Raw genomic sequence first — 19,695 nt, forward strand, 5'->3', positions numbered from 1 at the left:
TCCCGTTTGAAAAAAAAAAAAAAAAAAAAACGCAAAGCAAAACACAACATTAGTAACAATGTGAGCCACGTCTGTAGTGTGTGATGTTACTAATGTGTGTCAGAGAAGAGTGTCAAGCTAAATTAAAGTGTTCCTTGAGAAGTGGTGTTCAGGTGGGCGGAGCCATGTAGAAACCCACGGTTTCTTAGACAAAACTTGCCAGCGAGCAGGTTCAGTTCATGGAGAATGTTACCATGGTGACATGCTCAGAGAAGAACATACCTCACTTTCAGGAATGGGATACTCAAGATTTTCCCTCATTGGAGCCCGAATATTCTCAGAGTTTGAACATAACCCCTCAGGTAGCCTGCATGGACCATGTGAGGTGCTCCTGTCACTAATGAGCTCCATCTAAAATCTGATTTACTTTCCAGGATTCAAACTCACAGAGATACATATAATAGAATAGAATCATTTTATTGTCATTGAACAAAGTACAAAGAAATTATTGGGTATTATCATATATTCTATTACTGTTATTTACCTATGAATAGACCCATAATTTCACAATTTTTTACGCATAACTAAATCCGTCTCTTGTCTCGTCATCTATACCTGCTTATTTTGTACAGGGGATGCTGGAGCCTATCCCAGTAGACATGGGGGGTAAAGCAGCTCAAACTTCCCTGGTTAGGACACCAGTATATCGCAGGGCTTGACAGAGACACGATCCCTGCTTTGAGAAGCAGCAATGCTCAGCACGACACCACAGAGTGACCCCAGGGCTCAAATTAAATACAATATTTACATCTCAATAAAACTGTTTCAATCAAATCACAAGTGTTATTTTTAAATTACTCCCTCTCATGTAATTATCCTTATGTCGACACATTTCCTCCTTCACTCAATACAACAAAAGATCTCCAGACACTCAAAAACATGTCTACATCAGTGAGTCTCAACTGGTGGGTCGGGACCCAAAAGTGGGTCAGACAGCTGGTCAAAAATCAATAAATACTTTGAAAGAAACTTTCCGTTTGACAGGCTCGCTGTGAAATGCATGTTGCACAAGAAAATATATAGATTTATGTTGAAAAAAAATTACATTTGTGTGTTTTCAACAGCTGTTTTTGAAAAACTAAATTTGGTTGGTTGAATTCTAAAAAAAAAAAAAAAAAAAAAAAAGTGGTTTGCACCTTAATGACCGTGGTAATATGTGGGTCCCAGGGTGAAACCAGATGAGAACCCCTGGTCTAGATGCTGCTTTGCTGAGATGAATCAACTCAGCTTCAGAATCAGAATGTGGATCAGAACTGAGCCCCTGACAGTATGATCCATCAGCTGAGGCCAAACAACAAAAAAAGACAAGGTATATAATGATGTATAAATAACCTGAATCTCTTACAGCACCTGAATTGTAAGTGGAAAACTACTCCTGCCAAATCTGTTGTAATACCAACACTGTTCCCTGGATTAGGATGCAAATACACGTGAATTGAGCACGATGAATTGTGGCAGCATTTAGAGCCGTAATGCTGATTATTATGTCTGTGTTTAATGATAATGGACCTGAGTGTAGTTCGAGGTTCTGCTTAGTTATCACGTAAACTGCTGGAATTCAATCTGCAATGAGAGAAATACACGGCCCCACCATTGACTGAACCAGCTGAGTAAGCCTTCCCCGTCCAGCCCCCACGTGAAGCAAGGAGTGAATCACTGACATATTGTCAATATGGTTTTCAGTCTGATTCACACACACACACACACACACACACAGACGCACACACACACAAGGACATAATTTACTGTACTTATGTCCCCCTGCACCTTGTCAGCATTTATCAGCTCATTGCGGGGGCATGTTGTGGAATCATGGATCGCAGTCAGAGCTTTTCTGCAGTGTGGGAAAACTGTGTCCATCATATTTATGTTGCTGTAAAAATGATACATGGTTTTCATGCATTCATTCAAGATATATGTTTTATTCAAACTAGAGACATCCAAACCAGAATTTATTTCTTTTTGAGGGACAATCTACCGGTACTGTTAGGCTCATGCACTAATTATGAACATGCTTTTTTTATGGAAAAAAAAAATAAGGAAAATATCCCAAAGTTGATTTGGGTAAAATAATGGATGGGTGGACTGATGGTAAAACAACTCCAGGTTTACACAAATGTTGTGCTTCTGAAAAAAAAAAAAAAAAAAAACATTATTATTTTCTATTGCTGGCTTTTTACGGTGTTTCCTTCTCTTTGATATTTTGCTCCCTCTACCTATGGTACTTGTTGACATTTTAGTTGCAGAAAACCATATTTCCTGTGAAAAAGTTTCTTCTCTGAATTACCTCAAAGCATCTCTCTTAACAAACCTGAGAAAAGGAAGACTGTGTCAGGACGCTCTGAGTTCGGTGAGCATAACATTGACTGATTTATGTCAAAACTTTTAATCATTTAACTTCACAATTATCTATACTAACAGAATATAATGATATTGTTAATGTTGGATTTCCTTTAAATATACTTGTTACAATATAGAAAACTATCACTCTTGATAAGATAAGTTTTGTGTTTGGAGAACTTGTAGATTTTAATATGATAAGATGATAGTCTCTTGCTCAAATGTGTAGTTTTTTTAGCTTATACTGTACATTGCTTTGGTGTTTCTTGTTTTCACACATTACTTAACAACCTCTTTAAAAAAGAATACTATTTTTATTGATCTGAATATTATGTGCTCTGAGAATCAAAATACACGTGTTGGTTTTTTTTTACCTGCATTTTAAATAAAAGTCTTATTTTTATGTTTTGGATTGCTATGGTGGTAAAATTACAAGCAAAAGGCTGAAAGGGTACATGTCATATAAGAATTTTATAGTTTAATCATCTCTTTAGCAATTTCTTTTCATTTCTTTTGGTTGACATACATGATGTTTATATACAAATACATCACATCATAATTCCTAAGTATAATCGCATTATGCTAAATTTAGTGTAAAATTATTGTTGCTTGTTTTGTTTTTAATGCGATACTTGAAGCCCGAAAATGAAGCAACGGAAAGTCCTCACTCTCATGGTGTGCGTTCAGCGTTACTGAAAGTCGACTTTTATTTGTTTATAGTAATATTTAAGTCTATTTCAAAGAAGCAGTTTGTAAACATGTTGCAGTGCTCATAATTCAAAACTGTAGAAGTTGAAAAAATATCTAAGAACTACAGAAATGTCAACATGCAGGACCCTTTTCAATTTTACAAAATCAAAGCACATTTGTCATTTCACTTGTCCACGTATTTCTGCCGGAGGATTATAATTGTGATCGCGTAATTGATTAAAAAAAAATTCTGTTGCTCTTGTAATCATATTTCCTTTGTAATTGAGTTCAGATCACTTACTTTGTTATTGTAATTGGCATATAAATTCCAAAAAAAAAAAGTCATTTACAATTTAAACCTGAGGAACCATATTTACAGTTCTACGGCTTACACATACGTAGTTAACAATTATTAAATTATTTTCCATATCAACTTTTCCCACAAGTCATTTCTTTTGAGGCGCATTTTACCATTAAAAAAAATTAAATCACGGGGTACACTGACTGAAAAAAGGCTACCAATATTTTCATGGATAAGGAAGCCTAACACGGTAAAAAGAGATGAAAAACAAATTGGTTGATAGACAATATTTTTAGTGTATTTTACTGATTTAAGACATGAGTCAAAACTGATTCGTTATCATAAGAGATGCTGACAGAAAGAGGAAGGATAAGTTTTATGGGGTTATTCATTTAAAAAAAATGTGATTAATTGAATTTAAACTTTTGTAATTTAGAATGTAATTGTAATTGACTTTCAGGGGAAACATAATCATTTTAACTTTAACTCTAATTGGAAAAAATTCTGGTCACTGTAATTATAATTGAGCTGTAATTGAACATGGATAATTGAAGATGAACTGTAACTAAATGAAAAATGTAATTGACCCTAACCCTGGTTTGAAATGTTTTTCTGCATCTGCAGCTTCTAAATCACCTATTCATACAAGTAATGTTTTCATATAATAACATCTTTGAATTGAGCTTTCTTTGTCATTTGGGTTGAGGATCCATTTGATATAAATCAACTTAAAACAATAAAATAAATATAACACAAACCCTATGGAGCCAAATTAAAACCTGACAGAATAAGATGGTTTGGCTTAATTTAAAACTTGTTGTTTTCTGTTTATAGGATTATTCACTATAAACATATTTATAATTAACATACGTATATATTGTTAATTACTGAAATTTCTGCAGTGTAGCACCAGTTATTGTGTTCCAGTGGAGAGAGTTGTTTTTTTCCATATGTAGCCTACATTAAGTTATGACTTTGACTGTCATTAGTTCTTTAATTCAATATTCTTTACATTTAATGGGACCTTCTTCACTTTCTAGTTATGGGCTAGTCATGTGCTTTGTGATGTCAAATGATCATAAAAGTAATTATTTGCCAAATATATAATACCAGGCTGAAACACATTCAAGTGTTGAATCAGAAATATCTGTGTGGAAGCCAAACCTATATGTAATAATCAAACTGTGACACAAAGCTGAGGCGTTGGAAGGCCTTTCTGTTTCTCATACCTGACCGCATAAATTAACACGGCAATGAAACTCATCATGTTTTATCTGCATCAAAGTAATATTCAAATCATGAGTTCCTCTTCCACTATGTCCAAATTAATTTAAATTTGAGGTCTGACAATTTTGTGTTAAAGGAAAATCTGAAAATGTATTTTTTGTTGTTTTGTTTTTGTTGTTGTTGGTTTCTTCCTCTTTTGTTCCTTGATTTTTCTTCTAATAAATCCAAGGGCTCTGGTATTATTCAACTTTCTTATATGAGGAAACTTTAGATGAAGTTATTTGAACTTCTATCAAGATAATGAACATGAAAGTGATGGCTGATCATGGCATCACTTCACGTGAACATGCTTCTAGTATATGCATCCATTCTTTTGTAGGGTTTTCATTACCTCTACCTTCCCAGTTCTTTGATGATCAGCTTGATGCATGACGTCACACATCCGGGACATTTGACCCAGTAACTCTCCTCGCCATTTTGAGGGGTGCCAACAACTACATAGTTACTACTATTGAAAGCTACACGAGCTCTCACATTTCACTACCTTTTTGAGCCCCCGTAGAATGCTTCCCATGCCTAAAAGGTGTGCTGCTTTTGGATGCGGCAACCACTCCCTGCAAGGCGAGAAGGTATTGTTTTTCTTGTTCCCAACAGAGTCAGAAAAACGATCAAAATGGGCACAAGCTTTGAGAACAGTCAACATCAACGAAACTCAATTTGAAATTACTTATATATGCGTCAATGGCAGTGAATGAAGTAAAAATAGCCATGGCTTTTAGTCTTACCTCAAAAAAGATGTATGCCTCAAGACTTTTGTACATTCGCATTTTCTCTTTTGTGAACACACCAGGAGTCTCGACCAGATACTTGTATATAGTTGATCAGGACAACACTCCAAACTGAGCAGCTTCTTTTCATACTTCAACCTTTCTGGGGGATCTAATCCCAGTCTATATTCATAAGACATGGCATTTTTTTCACCTGAGTCGAGTGTGTTGCAAGCTTGTTTGTTGGCACCTCTCAAAATGGGGGGGGGGGGAGAGATTCTAGGCCAAGTATCCCTAATGATGAAACCATCGGGAACGGTTCTATTCGCAGGTTCTAAGAAGCCTCAATACCAACTACAAGCAGTACAGATTACTTCTTGGGGTTTTCAGCTCCAAACCCCAGCATGTTGCTGGTGATTGGCTGGCTGATGTTCACACTTGCCCTTTAGCTTACCATCATGTAAATCAGGGTGTCGATACAGCAACCACCCAAAGCAACACAAAGGAACAATGGAATGTTACATTTCTCATGTGATACAGTCAAGTCTCAGTAAATGTCCTTCAATTTGAATGAACAAAAATACTTAAAGCTGGTCAAGCCAACCAAGAAAAGCATGGAGGACAGCACAGCTTTGTGATACATGATTAACAATACATTATGCTGTGAAGTTATGTCCCTTTGTGACTGCGAAGTGCAATACTCAACTGTAATATTGTGCCGTTTCCATCCTGAAATATAGTAGACTGTAAAATCTGAACAGGAAGTGCATTTTCAAATCCACTCACTTGGTGGTTACAAACAGACTCCGACAGTTTCTTATCACTGAGATCAGCTCGAGAAAGAAGAGGTAGAATGTGATACGATGATGAAAAGCCACAATCGTGTGGTGCTCTGACGTTTTACTGAATTCCTGTTGTTGTGGGTTTGCTTATGTGTTTCTAATGTGTGCTGCATTGTGAACATGCACACTTCCCCATTTCCCTCAAAGAGGGTTTTACACGAGGCTAAAAAAGGGCAGAAAAAGATGGTTAGGGTTAGGGAGTTTATGTGATCTGCACATTTATGCTAGATCTCTCAAAAAGCTGAAATTATTTAAATAAAATAAAGAATTTGTCAGGGTGTGGCGTGTTTGGACCCTGTCGCAGAGACCACAGCTGCAGGAAGGAGTAACACTAAAGGAATATCCACATTTATTTAACAAATGTTAAAAACAACAACAAAGTACAAAATGGGGTATTTAATCACAGTGCTTGCACTATAAAGCTTATCTCACAAACCGAGTTTAAGTCTGTATGTTCTGTACTATGATGCTAGTTAACTTCTTACCAGGGTAAACCTTCATGGTAACAAAACATTTGCAAATGCATAAAGCTGGTACTTTACTTTACTTTATTTGTTTATTTGGAGAGTACAGTGCACATTAATGAACACCAGTAAAACACTTTTTGTAAACATGACAGATTTAGCCAAGAGCTACTTTCCATCCGTAGTTTAAGAAAGAACAATAAAAGATACAGACATGGACATACAGTAGTATACACACAGACATGGACACAATATATACATTACTTACAACCAACCGAAGCAGTTTCTTATTGAAAAAAAAAACTACTATAGATGGTTATCAACACGTTAACTTAAGCCAGGGGTTTCCAACCAGGATGCGTGCACGCTCACATAAAAGAGGTAGAGTTTGCAGCATCTGATTAATTGCAAGCACAGCAAAACCCTGCAGAGAGACTTATGTCACTTTTGAGGAACAATTCTTAAGAATATGAAGAATCAAAACCCATAATTCAGTTCTAAAGCAAATCCATCGCCACAGCAAAATACCAACAATGCTACTGCGTAATTTTGTGAGGTTATACAGTAACAATTCATCAAACAATAAATGGACACACTCTGATAAATCAGTTTCATTTTATTACAACACAGACGTGTTTCTAGTGAACCCTGTGAAAGGGACATGCTACACATTTAGTAAACAAATCAGTAAGCCCACAACATAACGTGGACTTATTTGTATTTTATATACCCTATATTATTTTACAGGGCCCTCGCCACTTTGTTTATAGCAGCCCAGCATGTACTTTTGCTGAGGCTGTCAGTATCTATGAGTGAATGGATGAATGAATTCATCAGGCGGCGCTATAAGGAGATGCAGGCAGCCTCCAGCAGCTGACAAATCATGTAGATCAGTCCATCTAAAGAAGATCTACAGTTAGGTCCATAAATATAAAGACATTTTTTTTTCCTAATTTTGTTTCTGTACAGTACTAAAATGAATTTTAAATTAAACAACTTAAACAGCAGTTGAAGTGCAGACTTGCAGCTTTAGTTCAGTGGGTTGAACAAAAACATTGCATGAAAATCTGAGGAACTAAAGCATTTAAACACAAACTCATTTTTTCAGGGGCTCAAAAGTAATTGTACAAATTAAATAACTGAAGATAAAATGTTAATTTCTAATACTAGGTTGAAAACCCTTTGTTGCCAATGACTGCCTGAAGTCATGAAGTCATGAACATCACGCTGGGTTTCCTCTTTTGTAATTCTCTGCAGGCCTTTACTGCAACAGCTTTCAGTTGCTGTTTGTTTGTGGGCCTTTCTTTCTGAAGTTTAGTCTTTAAAAGGTAAAATGCATGCTCAACTGGGTTGAGATCAGGTGACTGATTTGGCCATTCAAGAATATTCCGCTTCTTTGCTTAAATAAAGTTGGATGGAGAGAGATGGAGGCAGAATGCATGCATAGCGTTCTTGGAACCAGTCCATGTTTATTTCTCCAACAAAAACCCAAAATGGCAGCACGAGGAAATCAGGGAACAAAACACAGCAGGACATGAGGAGGGTAGACAGTGACAATAACATTAACAATGATCCAGCAGCCACACTGTGTCCAAGCACTCAGCTAAATAGTGAGGGAAGCTGATTGGGAACGGGCCACACCTGGGTGGAAACATGAGGGAGAGAATCAGTCACCAACCAAGCACACAGACTTCGCTGGGGGGTGGAGCCACAAGCAGGAATACCTGAAACACAGACAAGAGTTAAACACAGGAGGCCAGACTCACACAGAATAACTGAAAGAGAACACCTGAGGCTAAACAACAGAACCTGATAGTTCTCGGTTGCTTTGGCTGTATGTTTGGGTCATTGTCCATCTGTATTATGAAACGTCCCCCAATCAATTTGGCTGGATTTGAGCCGACAGTACGTCTCTGAACACCTCAGAATTCATCCGACTGTTTCTGTCCTGTGTCACGTCATCAATAAACACTAGTGACCCAGTCCACTAGCATATATGCCCAAGTCATCACACTGCCTCCGCCATGTTTTACAGATGATGTGGTATCGTATGCTTTGGATCATGAGCTGTACCATGCCTTCTCCATACTTTTTTCTTGCCATCATTCTAGTAGAGGTCCAAAGAATGTTGTTCCAGAACTGGTCTCCTTTGGTAAAGGAGGCATCAGTGTTTCCTGGGCTAAAATAGGTTATAAAGGTAGCATTGAGCCTCCTTTCTTTAGCTTTAAGAGAATTTGAACCCTCTTTATCATGGCCGTCACTTAAACACTTACGGGGGTCAAGGAACAGTGATAGGAAAGGAGATAGGAGGGAATATTTGAACGCAGCCAGTGCATAGGTTCCATCCTGTTTTTCACTCAGGTGTGCTCCATTCCTTAATTTTCCGTGGCCATGTACTACAAAGCTCCAAAGAGAACATGAAAAGTGTGTACTGAAAGTTTGAGCCGTGACACAACAAGGTTTGAATTTATAAAAGATTAGCTATAAAGCAATCGTGCTCACTTACGGAAAACTCTCTTTTAACTTTTAACATAGCTCAACCGAGAAACAAAGTTGAACCTGTTATATAAAGAAATATATTATATTAGGCAGCTAGTAAACCAAATAACTAGGGATGTCCCGATACAACTTCTAAATTTCCGATATGATACCAATATTACAGCCTTGCGTATCGGCCGATACCAATATTAAATGAAATCGGGGGCTTTCGCCTTTAATTGGCCATGTAATGTTATTACATACATGGAATTTGTCCTCTGCATTTAACCCATCCCTGAGGAGCAGTGGGCAGCCATTTTGCGGCGCCTGGGGAGCAGTTCGGGGTTAAGGGACGTGCTCAACATCCCACAGTGATGGCCCAGGTGAGGCTTGAACTGGCAATTTTGATCAGATATCAGCATGAATCACACATATATTTATTTATTTTATTATTATTATTTTACTTCTTCTCTTTTCTTTAATAAAAAAATAATTACTACTTATTTTGTAATGTGGAATGGTACGCAAACAAAGAACAATAGTCAGCAACAGTAGGTATGAGAAAAGCTGACCCATTTATTATTAATCAACTGGTTACATACATTTTGACCTTCAACATAATCTCTACAGTATTCTACACAGTGCTAACCCTAGCCTCTCTGGCGCCCTAGGCGAGATTTCCTTTTGGCGCCCCCTTATATGCCATTTTTTTTTTTTTAACCAAGTAATTGCTATTTACATCATTGTTATATTATTATTATCAGAACACATATAAAAGAACACAAACAAGTAAATAAAAGCCAATTTAAATATCTTAGTAACACGTTCAGAATACAAATGATTAATATTATTAGAGTAAGGCATTGCACAAAAACAAAGATACAAATAAAAGATAGATAGATAGTGCTGGGTTGGCTCATCAAGTATTCTTTTTAATTTAAATACTTTTGACTAAAATGTTTCACTATTGACATTCACATTTTGTGAAAAGATGCAAAACTTCCAGTTTATATTTATATATATACATAAAATACTGAAATTGCAGTAATGAACACACATCAACTTAAACAATTGCAGTTCACAGAGGTACTGCACAGGGAAACTATTTAATATTAAATAGTGTCATTTTCTGGTGGTGCTTTATAAAGAAGCTTTAACCAACACAAGCTAAATAAAAAAAGCTCCATTCATTCATCCTTTAGTCCAGCCTTACTGGTTTATTCTAGTGGCATTTTTGCCAGCGAAGTCATCTCAGTGAATCTGAAGGGGAAAAAAAAGAATGTGAACCCACTAGTTAGTCTATCAATCAAACCAAGTCATAGGATATGCATGTTGTGATTAGAAATGAATAAATATTTAGATATTTAAGAATAGAAAAAAAAGCTGTACAAATTTAAGATGTAGCACAAAGCAGATGAAAATGATTTATTATTTATGAAGTAGATTGACACAGAATACTAATAAAACACAAGTTTACATATACAATATAGTTTTATTTAAAGTAAAAAGGTCTCGGCTAAATTAGAAATATTAACTTTCTTCTTAATAATTTATGCATCTGTAATATGTTTACTTATCTATACATCAAGTCAAGTCATTTATACACATATATATATATATAGATTAAATAAATAAGACCCGCTGCATAAAACACAAACTGTGACATCACTCCTTGCATGTAATAATACATAGTTCTCTTAAAATTACATTAAACTACAATGTAATAAATTAATAGACCGCTGGTGCCAATCAATGTTTTTGTTAAGCTAGTATTTCATCTGTTTCTGTTTGGCACGAGCTGCTAACATGCCTTAGCATGGTCGCTCTGCTAGCTTGTTTGACTATCGTGGACTAATAAATTGTCATGGATCTTCAAACACTGACTTACCTCTGGCTTTTCCACATTTTCCTCCTATTTTTTCCATTTTTTTCTTCCCTGGGCTCCAGATCATTCGTTTGGTTGTTTAGACAATTTGCATTAAAACAAGACTAACTAAATATGAATAATACTACCAAGTTTAGTTTGCTAATAATACCAGCGCTTTCATTGTTTAATTAATATAAAAAAATATACAATAAAAAATGTAAAAATAAAAAAAAAAAACACTTTTTTTTTTTTCTCCAATTTTGTGCCCCCTATGATGGCCGGCGCCCCTAGCATTTGCCTATACTGCCTATGCCACGGGCCGGCCCTGATTCTACAATTGAATAAAATAAATAAAAAATTAATTGAAAAAAATTACAGAAAGAACAATCGGAAAATTTGAATCCAATATCCGATTCTCGTTTTCAGGCTAATATCGGATCGATATCCGATATCGGATAACAATGAACAACTAATAACAATGAACAAGTCGGAGGCTTGACTGCACCAGATGGAGTGGTGTTAACTGGGTCCTGGGAGACCAAGGGTCAATCACTCTTGATTTAATTCAACAGTCATATACAGTGAATGCTGTATCTTAAACTATGAAAAAGTATAAAGTAGTTCTAATAAAAAAAATTGAAATAATATTGCGTCTCAATCTGTGGAGTATGGAGCAGAAGAAAGGTAAATAACACAAAAGAGGGGTCACAGAGCTGGGTAAATACTTGTGTTCCTCGTTCCTACAGAAATGTCTGATGACCGTGTAAGACGACGCGGACAGCTCCAAGCTCAGCCACAGAGCGATGACATCACGCAGCAGCACGAGCTGCGCCCACCTCCTGTTCAGACTGGAAGCAGGATGCTTCTGTCTGTTCCTCAGAGTCAGGTGTGCTACACAGCGATGCAATGATACTCTGCTGCACTGTAGCCATGACATTATAGTGGAGGAGAAAAGGTCACACAGATTGATCTTTCTTGGAAAATACTTTGTGTTACCGTATTGTGTCGCAGCATCAGAGGAATATTATTATATCAAACCTAATTTCCAACTGTTAGGTCAGATGTAAGCTCTTGATTAGCATTCCCAAACAGTGAATGTGACTTCCTGTGATGGTCTGTAGACAGACAAACTTTACGAATGTATGTGATGACTTCTTACACTGACTCTTTCTTCTAGTCATCAAGTGATACAAAAGAACAGAAACTTCTAAGACCATCAGTGCTGCATGTAGTCTCCAAAAGCCAACCAGGTATGCTCAGTGCTCAACGCTTCACAGATGACTTTGTATTTTAGTTAGAGTCCAGTACGTTTACGGTATGCTCACTTTAACATGCCCTTCGTCTCCTTGTTTCAAGAATGTTGTGCCTCCATCTTGACCCACAAGAAAAACACAGATGTTCATCACTTATCCCCACATTCCAGCTTTACTCCCAGTATTAAACATCACTGCCTACAACTGAGCAATGAGCGTCAGAAAGAGGTGTTGAAGAATTCCAGACTCCATGACAGGTAATATTCTCAGAGTGGAGGACAAATTCAAACTGAATAGAATAATACCTCATCATCACACAAGGCTCAAATCAACTGAAACTGGCTTCTTCAACAGGATTACGAGTTCTCTGTGCTCCTCATAAATGTTGAGGATGTGCTGTGTGATATGCTATTACTCAAATTCAGAAATGGCAAAAGTACTACTCTTCAGAACTCAAGTAAAAGTATAGATACTTGAATGAAAATTGACTCTGGTAAAAGTAAAAGTATAAGTTACTCCCTTACTTGAGTAAAAGTTTAAAAAAAAGTACATGCTACTAAATGTACTTAAGTAAAAAACTAAAAAGGAAAACAAATGTCCCCTCAATAATAGACAAATTCCGTATATTTTAGTTTTTTAAGAACTTGTAGAATACTGGTACATGGAGACAAGTTGAATCTGTTACCTTTGAACACCTGGAGAATTTAGCACTGGTAATAAATACAATTTGTAAATAAAATGTGTCAAAAAAAAAGGAAAAAAAAGTGCAAATGCTCAATTAAACCCAGAGCAGCTTCAACATTTTTAAGAACTTAACTACCGTACATGTAAATAACTTAAATCTGTTAACCTTTATGAACACCTGCAGAATTTAGCGCTTATTATAGATTGATAAATTTGTAAAACAAAATGTTTCATGCTTCTCCTCCAGCTCTGGGGTTGTTAGTTTGCATCTTTTCTTCCTTCTTCGAAGGTCTTAAAGTTACGAGCCCCTTTTTTCTCTTAAATGTAAAGAGTAGAAAGTATATATTTGTTTAAAAAAGTAAGAAGTAAAAGTGAAAAGTCGCCAAAAAAAGTAAAGTACAGATACCAAAAAACCTATTTAAGTACAGTAACAAAGTATTTGTACTTTGTTAGTCTGCTGATTATTGTTGTTTGTATTTGTTAATTTAATCTGATTCTGGGACATGCACAAGAATTCCATTGTACCTGTTCTATTTTGGCATGTGCATGTGGCAATAAACTTTATTCTATTCTATTCTACTCTACTCTATTCTATTCTATTCTATTCTATTCTATTCTATTCTATTGTATTCTACTTGCCACCTCTGCTCAACAATGGACAAACATTTTTAAAGAATGTTTCCTGCACCTTGATAAATAATCTAATACCTCACCTTCTTGGTTGTTACTATTGGTCATTTCATAATCAATGATATATTTTGGTGTCTTAGGTATGTTCATACTGACAGTGGGTGGGATGACTGCAGCATTGCTCAGTGGAGGATCCAACAAGAGATTGTTCGACACATGGAGAGTCAGGTAGTGACTGAATAATTTTACAGCTTAGAGTAACATTAGTTTATGTGATTATATATAATGTATAAGCTTTTTTTCTTATAATTTTGATGATTATGACATACAGATAATGATGAAAATATTAAAACTACTTTGTGTTACTATGGGTCTTTTTTTTTTTTTTTTCTTTTTCAGCTCTTTCGGGAAAAACAGAAACTGTTTTTGATGCAACTTCACCTCACAAAGCAGCAATCATCTGACTGGGTAAATATTGTTCTGTTGGTTATTTGAGAATTAAATTATTAAAGACAAATATTTATGTTTGTACCTTCCCTCCTTGTTCGAAGCCTCGACGTCAGCTGGAGGAACATCAGGCTGTTAAACCTGAGGAAGAGTCCTTTCATTTATGCAGAGCAGATGGATTTTCTCATTACCCGCCAGGTAAGAGTTTATGTTTGCTCACTTTGTCTGTCTGTGTTTTGACGTTTTTCCACATTAATGCTCTTTCTCGTAGTCAAATTTTTTCCGTTAGATTATTTATTACTCTGTGATAATGAGTCTGAGTTATATTTCTTTGCATAAGCTACAGCATAAGCAATGGAATGGACAAATGTCTTCAGCACACAATTCAAATATTTGCACTATGCTATACTGTACACATATTGCTACCCACAGCCCTCTTATGACATGGATGACCAGACACTAGTCTATGTACTAGTCAGTCTTCTCAAATGGGGGTATGAGAGAGAGAGAGAGAGAGAGAGAGAGAGAGAGTGGAAAATGAACAAATAAATGTCATTCTTGGTCCCACCCTACGTGTGAGATGACCAAAAATGATGAAAACTAAAGAAATAAATAAAAATCAGTGTTTTTCTACCTTTGGGTAGAGTTTGAGTTGGGGCCCTGTGTGGGTTCGCCTGTAGTTTTTTTTTTTTTTTTAATAGTTTTTATTAAGACAACACACAATCTTAAATACCTGTATCTCATTAAACTAAGATGCAATAAAAAAAAACCAAAAACAAAACAAAAAATAATCTTAGCTCATGATCAAAAAATAATTATAGGAAAAAAATGTCTTTGGGGTCGCCAGAAATTCTTGATATCAAAATGGGGTCACAATCCAAAAATGGTTGGGAACCACTGCTCTAAATACTGTTTCTTTCCACTTATTTTAAAAATGAGATGCTTTCAAATATGTGTTATCACTCGTTCATTCCATCATTATGCTCTAGGAGTGTTTTTAAATAGGGGGTACTTGGATTCAGAAATAAGAGGAAGAGGGTACTTGAGCCAAAGTAGAATTGAGAACCACTGTACTAGTCTATGTAACTGCTGTGTTACAGATATGATCTCCAACACTGAAAGCTATAAATACCACAACATAAGGCCCCCGTACACCTATGCTCAATTGATACGATGGGTGAGTGTTTGTTCAACTTCATTCACAATTAAATTTGGGGTCATGAAATAAAGTTTGTTTGACCATTAATTTAATTCAAAACACCAATTTTATATATTTCTACATATGAATCACATTCAAAGCTTGGTTTTTATCTGATTTAATTAAAAAATATATTATGACAGACAGACAGATAGTTTGGGGGGGGGGGGGGGGATTATTGACATATAAATATAAATTAAAAAAATAAATAATTTTACATCACCAGAGCTAGAATCTTGTTTAGTCATATTCAAACATTTTGCATGTTCTCCTTATCGTGTGTTTCTCCACATTCGATATACATGTGTACAATACAGAAGACTGTTTGGGGACTTGGCTTAACTGTTTTACTGGGACAACATGTAAGTCATCAGTGGGTTTATTATGACCGGTGACAATGTACTTCAAGGAACATACATGTTTATGAATAATGGGGTAAAAAGTTTTTTTTGGGGAAACCATGAACTTCCAGTGTCACCCCACCCACACCACAGAGAATATACAACTCTGCTGTGGGCCTGTTGTAACTAAATAAAATGTTTTCTTTGTTTCCAGTCCATTCTGGAGACTTCAGACGGACAGCGCACTCTGAGTGAGATCTATAAGTGGTTCACTACCATGTTCTTCTACTTCAGACACAACACTGCAACATGGAAGGTAAGTACAACTTGGTTCTTTAGTGTTCTGCTGTGCGTTAGAGTGAATCCACTGTATATGTGTTTATTTTGTTTATATTTCTCTGTGCAATGGAAACCTCTACATATTTTACATTCAAGCAGCAGTTTTTTGATCTCTGCTCAGAATGCAGTGCGTCACAACCTCAGCCTTCACAAATGCTTTGTCCGAGTGGAGGGGGCGAAGGGAGCAGTGTGGACGGTGGATGACAGGGAATATCAGAGGAGGAAGGGACAGAAGTATTCAAGGTAAAAAACACATAAATAAAGCTGGGATGTCATGCACTTCTTGGTTCAACATGGATTTGTTGTTTAATCCAAGGACAAGCAGACTTTCAACATCCTCAGTTTCCCAAATCGATTCCAATTATAGAAGTTTTGATTTAATTGCAAACCGATTTTTGATTATCGGTTCTATTTTCGACCATTGCTGAATATGAATCTTCCATTTAACATCAATCAGCTGCTAAATTAGTAACATATCTCAGCACTTCACTATTGTAGAGTGTAATTAATGAAAGATCCAAATTAGGGGGACTGGCCTGGTTTGTATTACAATCTGAAAAATGTAAATAATCTTCTTTTTTTTACTTTAAAAATTGTTTAATAATTGTCAATAATATATATATATTTTTTTTTTACCATCCGTATTTAGACTCCATCACCTGTGACTTTAATTAGTATGTGTTGATGAAGGATTAAAGCATGTCTTTGTATCCTTTCAGATTCAGTAAGCGACTCTTTGTAAACCAAACCTGATCATTATACTAAATCACATCTCTTGTGTTTTCAGGGGACTCACGTCCTTTTCTCCCTGCTGTTCTGAGGAGCCATGAACAGCAGGCATGGATTCACATCTTCTCAAAGTTGGAAACATTCAAATTCAGCTAAAATCACCATAAAGATAAATCTATACATTCATCATAAATTATACATTGTAGACTTTGTTAGATGAAGACAATCGTTGAGTTGACGGCTGTTTGGGGACTTTCCTCAAATACAGTATAACAAAGCAAATAATGAATGTAACTTTTATCACTGTTCTGTTTTAATACTGGTGTTTATTGGGGGTCTTCTGTATTATTCCACACAACCTCTGTACATCTTCCCTAATTTACTCAAGCTCTGTTTTAATTTAAATGTTACCATAACAAATCTCAACAATAGAAGTTAATCCAACATATTTCAAAAATGTGGAAATGTTATGTAAACCTACTTACAACCTGTAAATTACTGCTTATAATGCACTAAGTATTCCCCAAGATGGATGCAGAAGAATCGTAAAAATAAAAAAAATAAAAAAAAAAAAACAAGTTTAAATAGGTAGAAAAAAAAAAAAAACTCTACAAATGCGTTAAAATAGTTTTAAAAGTGTGAAACTTGTGAATTTGGGTTGAAAATTCTGTAAGTTATGATGATTTGTAGATCAGAACAATTTGGACTGTTCCACTGAAGGTTAATTAGTTTCTTTACTTTCTGGGAAAATGGGAAATCTGGATAAAACGTAGACAATTAATCAAAACTATAATATACTACCAATAGCCTTAAAGAACAGCATGACACATCAAATGGACATTTTCAAGTCCACAGAACCAATAGCTTACGTGCTAAAACCCTGACGTTCCAGTCAGGGTTCCTTCCCTAAAGACAACATGGGTCCTTCACCAACCTTTACACTCCTTTGCACCACCTTCAGTGCTCGGGCCCTGATTACAATTATATTTTTTTACCCCTGAATGTCAAATACAATTACGTTCTCAATTACTGAAGTTAAAATTCAAATAATCACAACTAACCAGGCCCATCCTTGCTTAGCTTCCAAGGTCTGAGGAGATCAAGCAGTGACAGACAGGTATGGGCACGCTCTGAAATTTGGATGCTTTTCACATTTTTCTCATTTCATATACATTTTGGATTTGAATTTTATTTTGGCGGTCTTCACAAACAAACAAAAAGTACAGAACAAACACTTAATTGTCCAATTCATCCACCAAAAGGGTGTAGGTTGAAGCAAAGCTTATATACCCATCACAACAAAACAAAACAAGGTTCTCTACATAATATCACACACAAAAATATGAAAACTTTCACAACATACATTCAATATACATTCTTCACAAGTTTTATATATACAGTTTATACACTCAACAAACATATATACATACATAAACACAGTACACACATACATACTGTACATACACATGAATGTATATGATTTGTACATAATAATATTGTACTATTTCATATTTACAACACAAATTTTATCAATGAAATTTAGAGTGGCAATATATGAATAATAAAAACCTTGAATTATGTTTAAGTATTCATATATTTTATACCATGATATATGATGGTATAAAATACTGAGAGTTTTACAGCATTTTCACCTCAGTCTAAGTGTGTTCATTATATTTAAACTAGTTTTTAGGGTCTTATGAAAGCCCTATCTCAGAAAAAAAAAAATACATTCTTCATTTTTCCCATTTTCATGCCTTGGCACTGACAGTTTTTCTAGAATTCCCATAACAATTACAATTACAAAGTAAATTATCTGAACTCAATTATTATTACAACAGTAAAATATTTTTTCAAATACAATTACAGTTATATTTGCCCCCAACCCTACCTCAGCTGTTTGAAGTCTTACTGAATATTTGGAGACAGGTTTTTCCCGCTATGATAGGTTCATTACAATAAGTTTCTGACTAGACCTTGGGCAGAAATGCTGCATTATGCCACAGGGTGACACCAGACCCATGGCACCTTTCTCGAGGAGAGAAGGGTGCGGTCCCGCCTCCCCCACAAAGAACACAAAAGAACTGGATGACGACAGAGTTCCCTACGTTCTTTCCGATATGTTTTTTTGTTTTTTGTTCTTTGCACCAACTACCAAGTCAAATTCCTTGTGCTGTTGTAAACTGTACTTGATAAATAAAATCTTTCTGATTCTGATTCTGATTCTGATATGGAACAAGCGTGCACAGGTTCTGCGAACGATGTCATTCAGCCTGTTTGGAGGCGGGAGACAAGGAAAATGGCGATGTATCGAGGCCAAAAAAAGTAAACAGCGGTACCGATAAAGAGAGAGGAGAGCTAAAACACTGACATTACCAATAACCGGCCTGTAAACACAAAAGCGCTACAAATGTGAACAAATCAACTGCACTCTAAGGTCATCCTCCATACTGGTTGTATGAGCTCAGGTTAAATAATTGCATACAATAGGTTTACTGTGATTGGATCATTTTTGAGGGCACTCAGTAGATGTTTACACACACAAACACTTCACTGATGGAGTCGACATGATGACAATGGAGATAACATTTCTGAAGCAAACGAACGTTGAGAAAACAAAGGCTAAAGGCATCTCCACCCTATACTGCTCGTGTTTGATCAGAAGAAGACCAGCCACCTCCACCTCATGCTGCCTGCTCTCAAGTTTTTGTAAGTATGTTTTGTAAAATAAACTGTAGTTTGTGGTTAACATTTACTTTTAATACATACATAGGGCAGGACCTGGATAATTAGACTCCATAGTGACACCACGGTGGTTAGTGTAACTGCAGCCATCAGCCAAGCCATCAACTGTTTGTTCATCACCGGAGCACAACTGATACTGTGGATAGAGGATGGATACCCGACCAAAACCCTGACGAGACCCGACTGTACCGTACGGGTTGCGTTCGGACAGATATTTAGAACTGGTGGTCAGGTTCGGTCACATAGTGTCGTTTGCGCGCAGTGAGTGCAGTAGCAGCCACAGCTGATGGAGCCCTGAACAATGTACAGTGACA

At 36.1% G+C, this 19,695-nt stretch overlaps 1 protein-coding gene across 2 annotated transcripts; it reads left to right on the top strand.

Moving 5' to 3' along the window:
* The first annotated feature begins 2,290 nt into the window (after nucleotides 1-2,290).
* On the top strand, nucleotides 2,291-17,242 carry foxp3b (forkhead box P3b). 2 transcript variants are annotated; one of them, XM_028453469.1, is made up of 11 exons: nucleotides 2,291-2,389; nucleotides 11,762-11,901; nucleotides 12,193-12,265; nucleotides 12,372-12,525; nucleotides 13,723-13,810; nucleotides 13,982-14,050; nucleotides 14,134-14,227; nucleotides 15,130-15,206; nucleotides 15,783-15,884; nucleotides 16,010-16,150; nucleotides 16,695-17,242. In XM_028453469.1, the coding sequence occupies exons 2-10, from the start codon at nucleotides 11,764-11,766 to the stop codon at nucleotides 16,109-16,111; spliced, it is 897 nt and encodes a 298-aa protein (XP_028309270.1). In that variant the 5' UTR covers nucleotides 2,291-2,389; nucleotides 11,762-11,763; the 3' UTR covers nucleotides 16,112-16,150; nucleotides 16,695-17,242. The 2 variants fall into 2 exon arrangements, with proteins under 2 accessions (XP_028309270.1, XP_028309269.1); XM_028453468.1 differs by having other exon boundaries at nucleotides 16,029-16,150.
* Nucleotides 17,243-19,695: the final 2,453 nt, after the last annotated feature.

The sequence above is a fragment of the Gouania willdenowi genome, chromosome 7 (assembly GCF_900634775.1).
Source record: "Gouania willdenowi chromosome 7, fGouWil2.1, whole genome shotgun sequence".
NCBI classification, from domain to species: domain Eukaryota; kingdom Metazoa; phylum Chordata; class Actinopteri; order Blenniiformes; family Gobiesocidae; genus Gouania; species Gouania willdenowi.

Coding starts and splice junctions, on each gene's coding strand:
- foxp3b (XM_028453468.1), top strand. CDS start 11,764: ATGTCTGATGACCGTGTAAGACGACGCGGACAGCTCCAAGCTCAGCCA. Junction 12,526..13,722: donor AATTCCAGACTCCATGACAG/GTAATATTCTCA, acceptor TTGGTGTCTTAG/GTATGTTCATACTGACAGTG. Junction 14,051..14,133: donor AGCAGCAATCATCTGACTGG/GTAAATATTGTT, acceptor CCTTGTTCGAAG/CCTCGACGTCAGCTGGAGGA.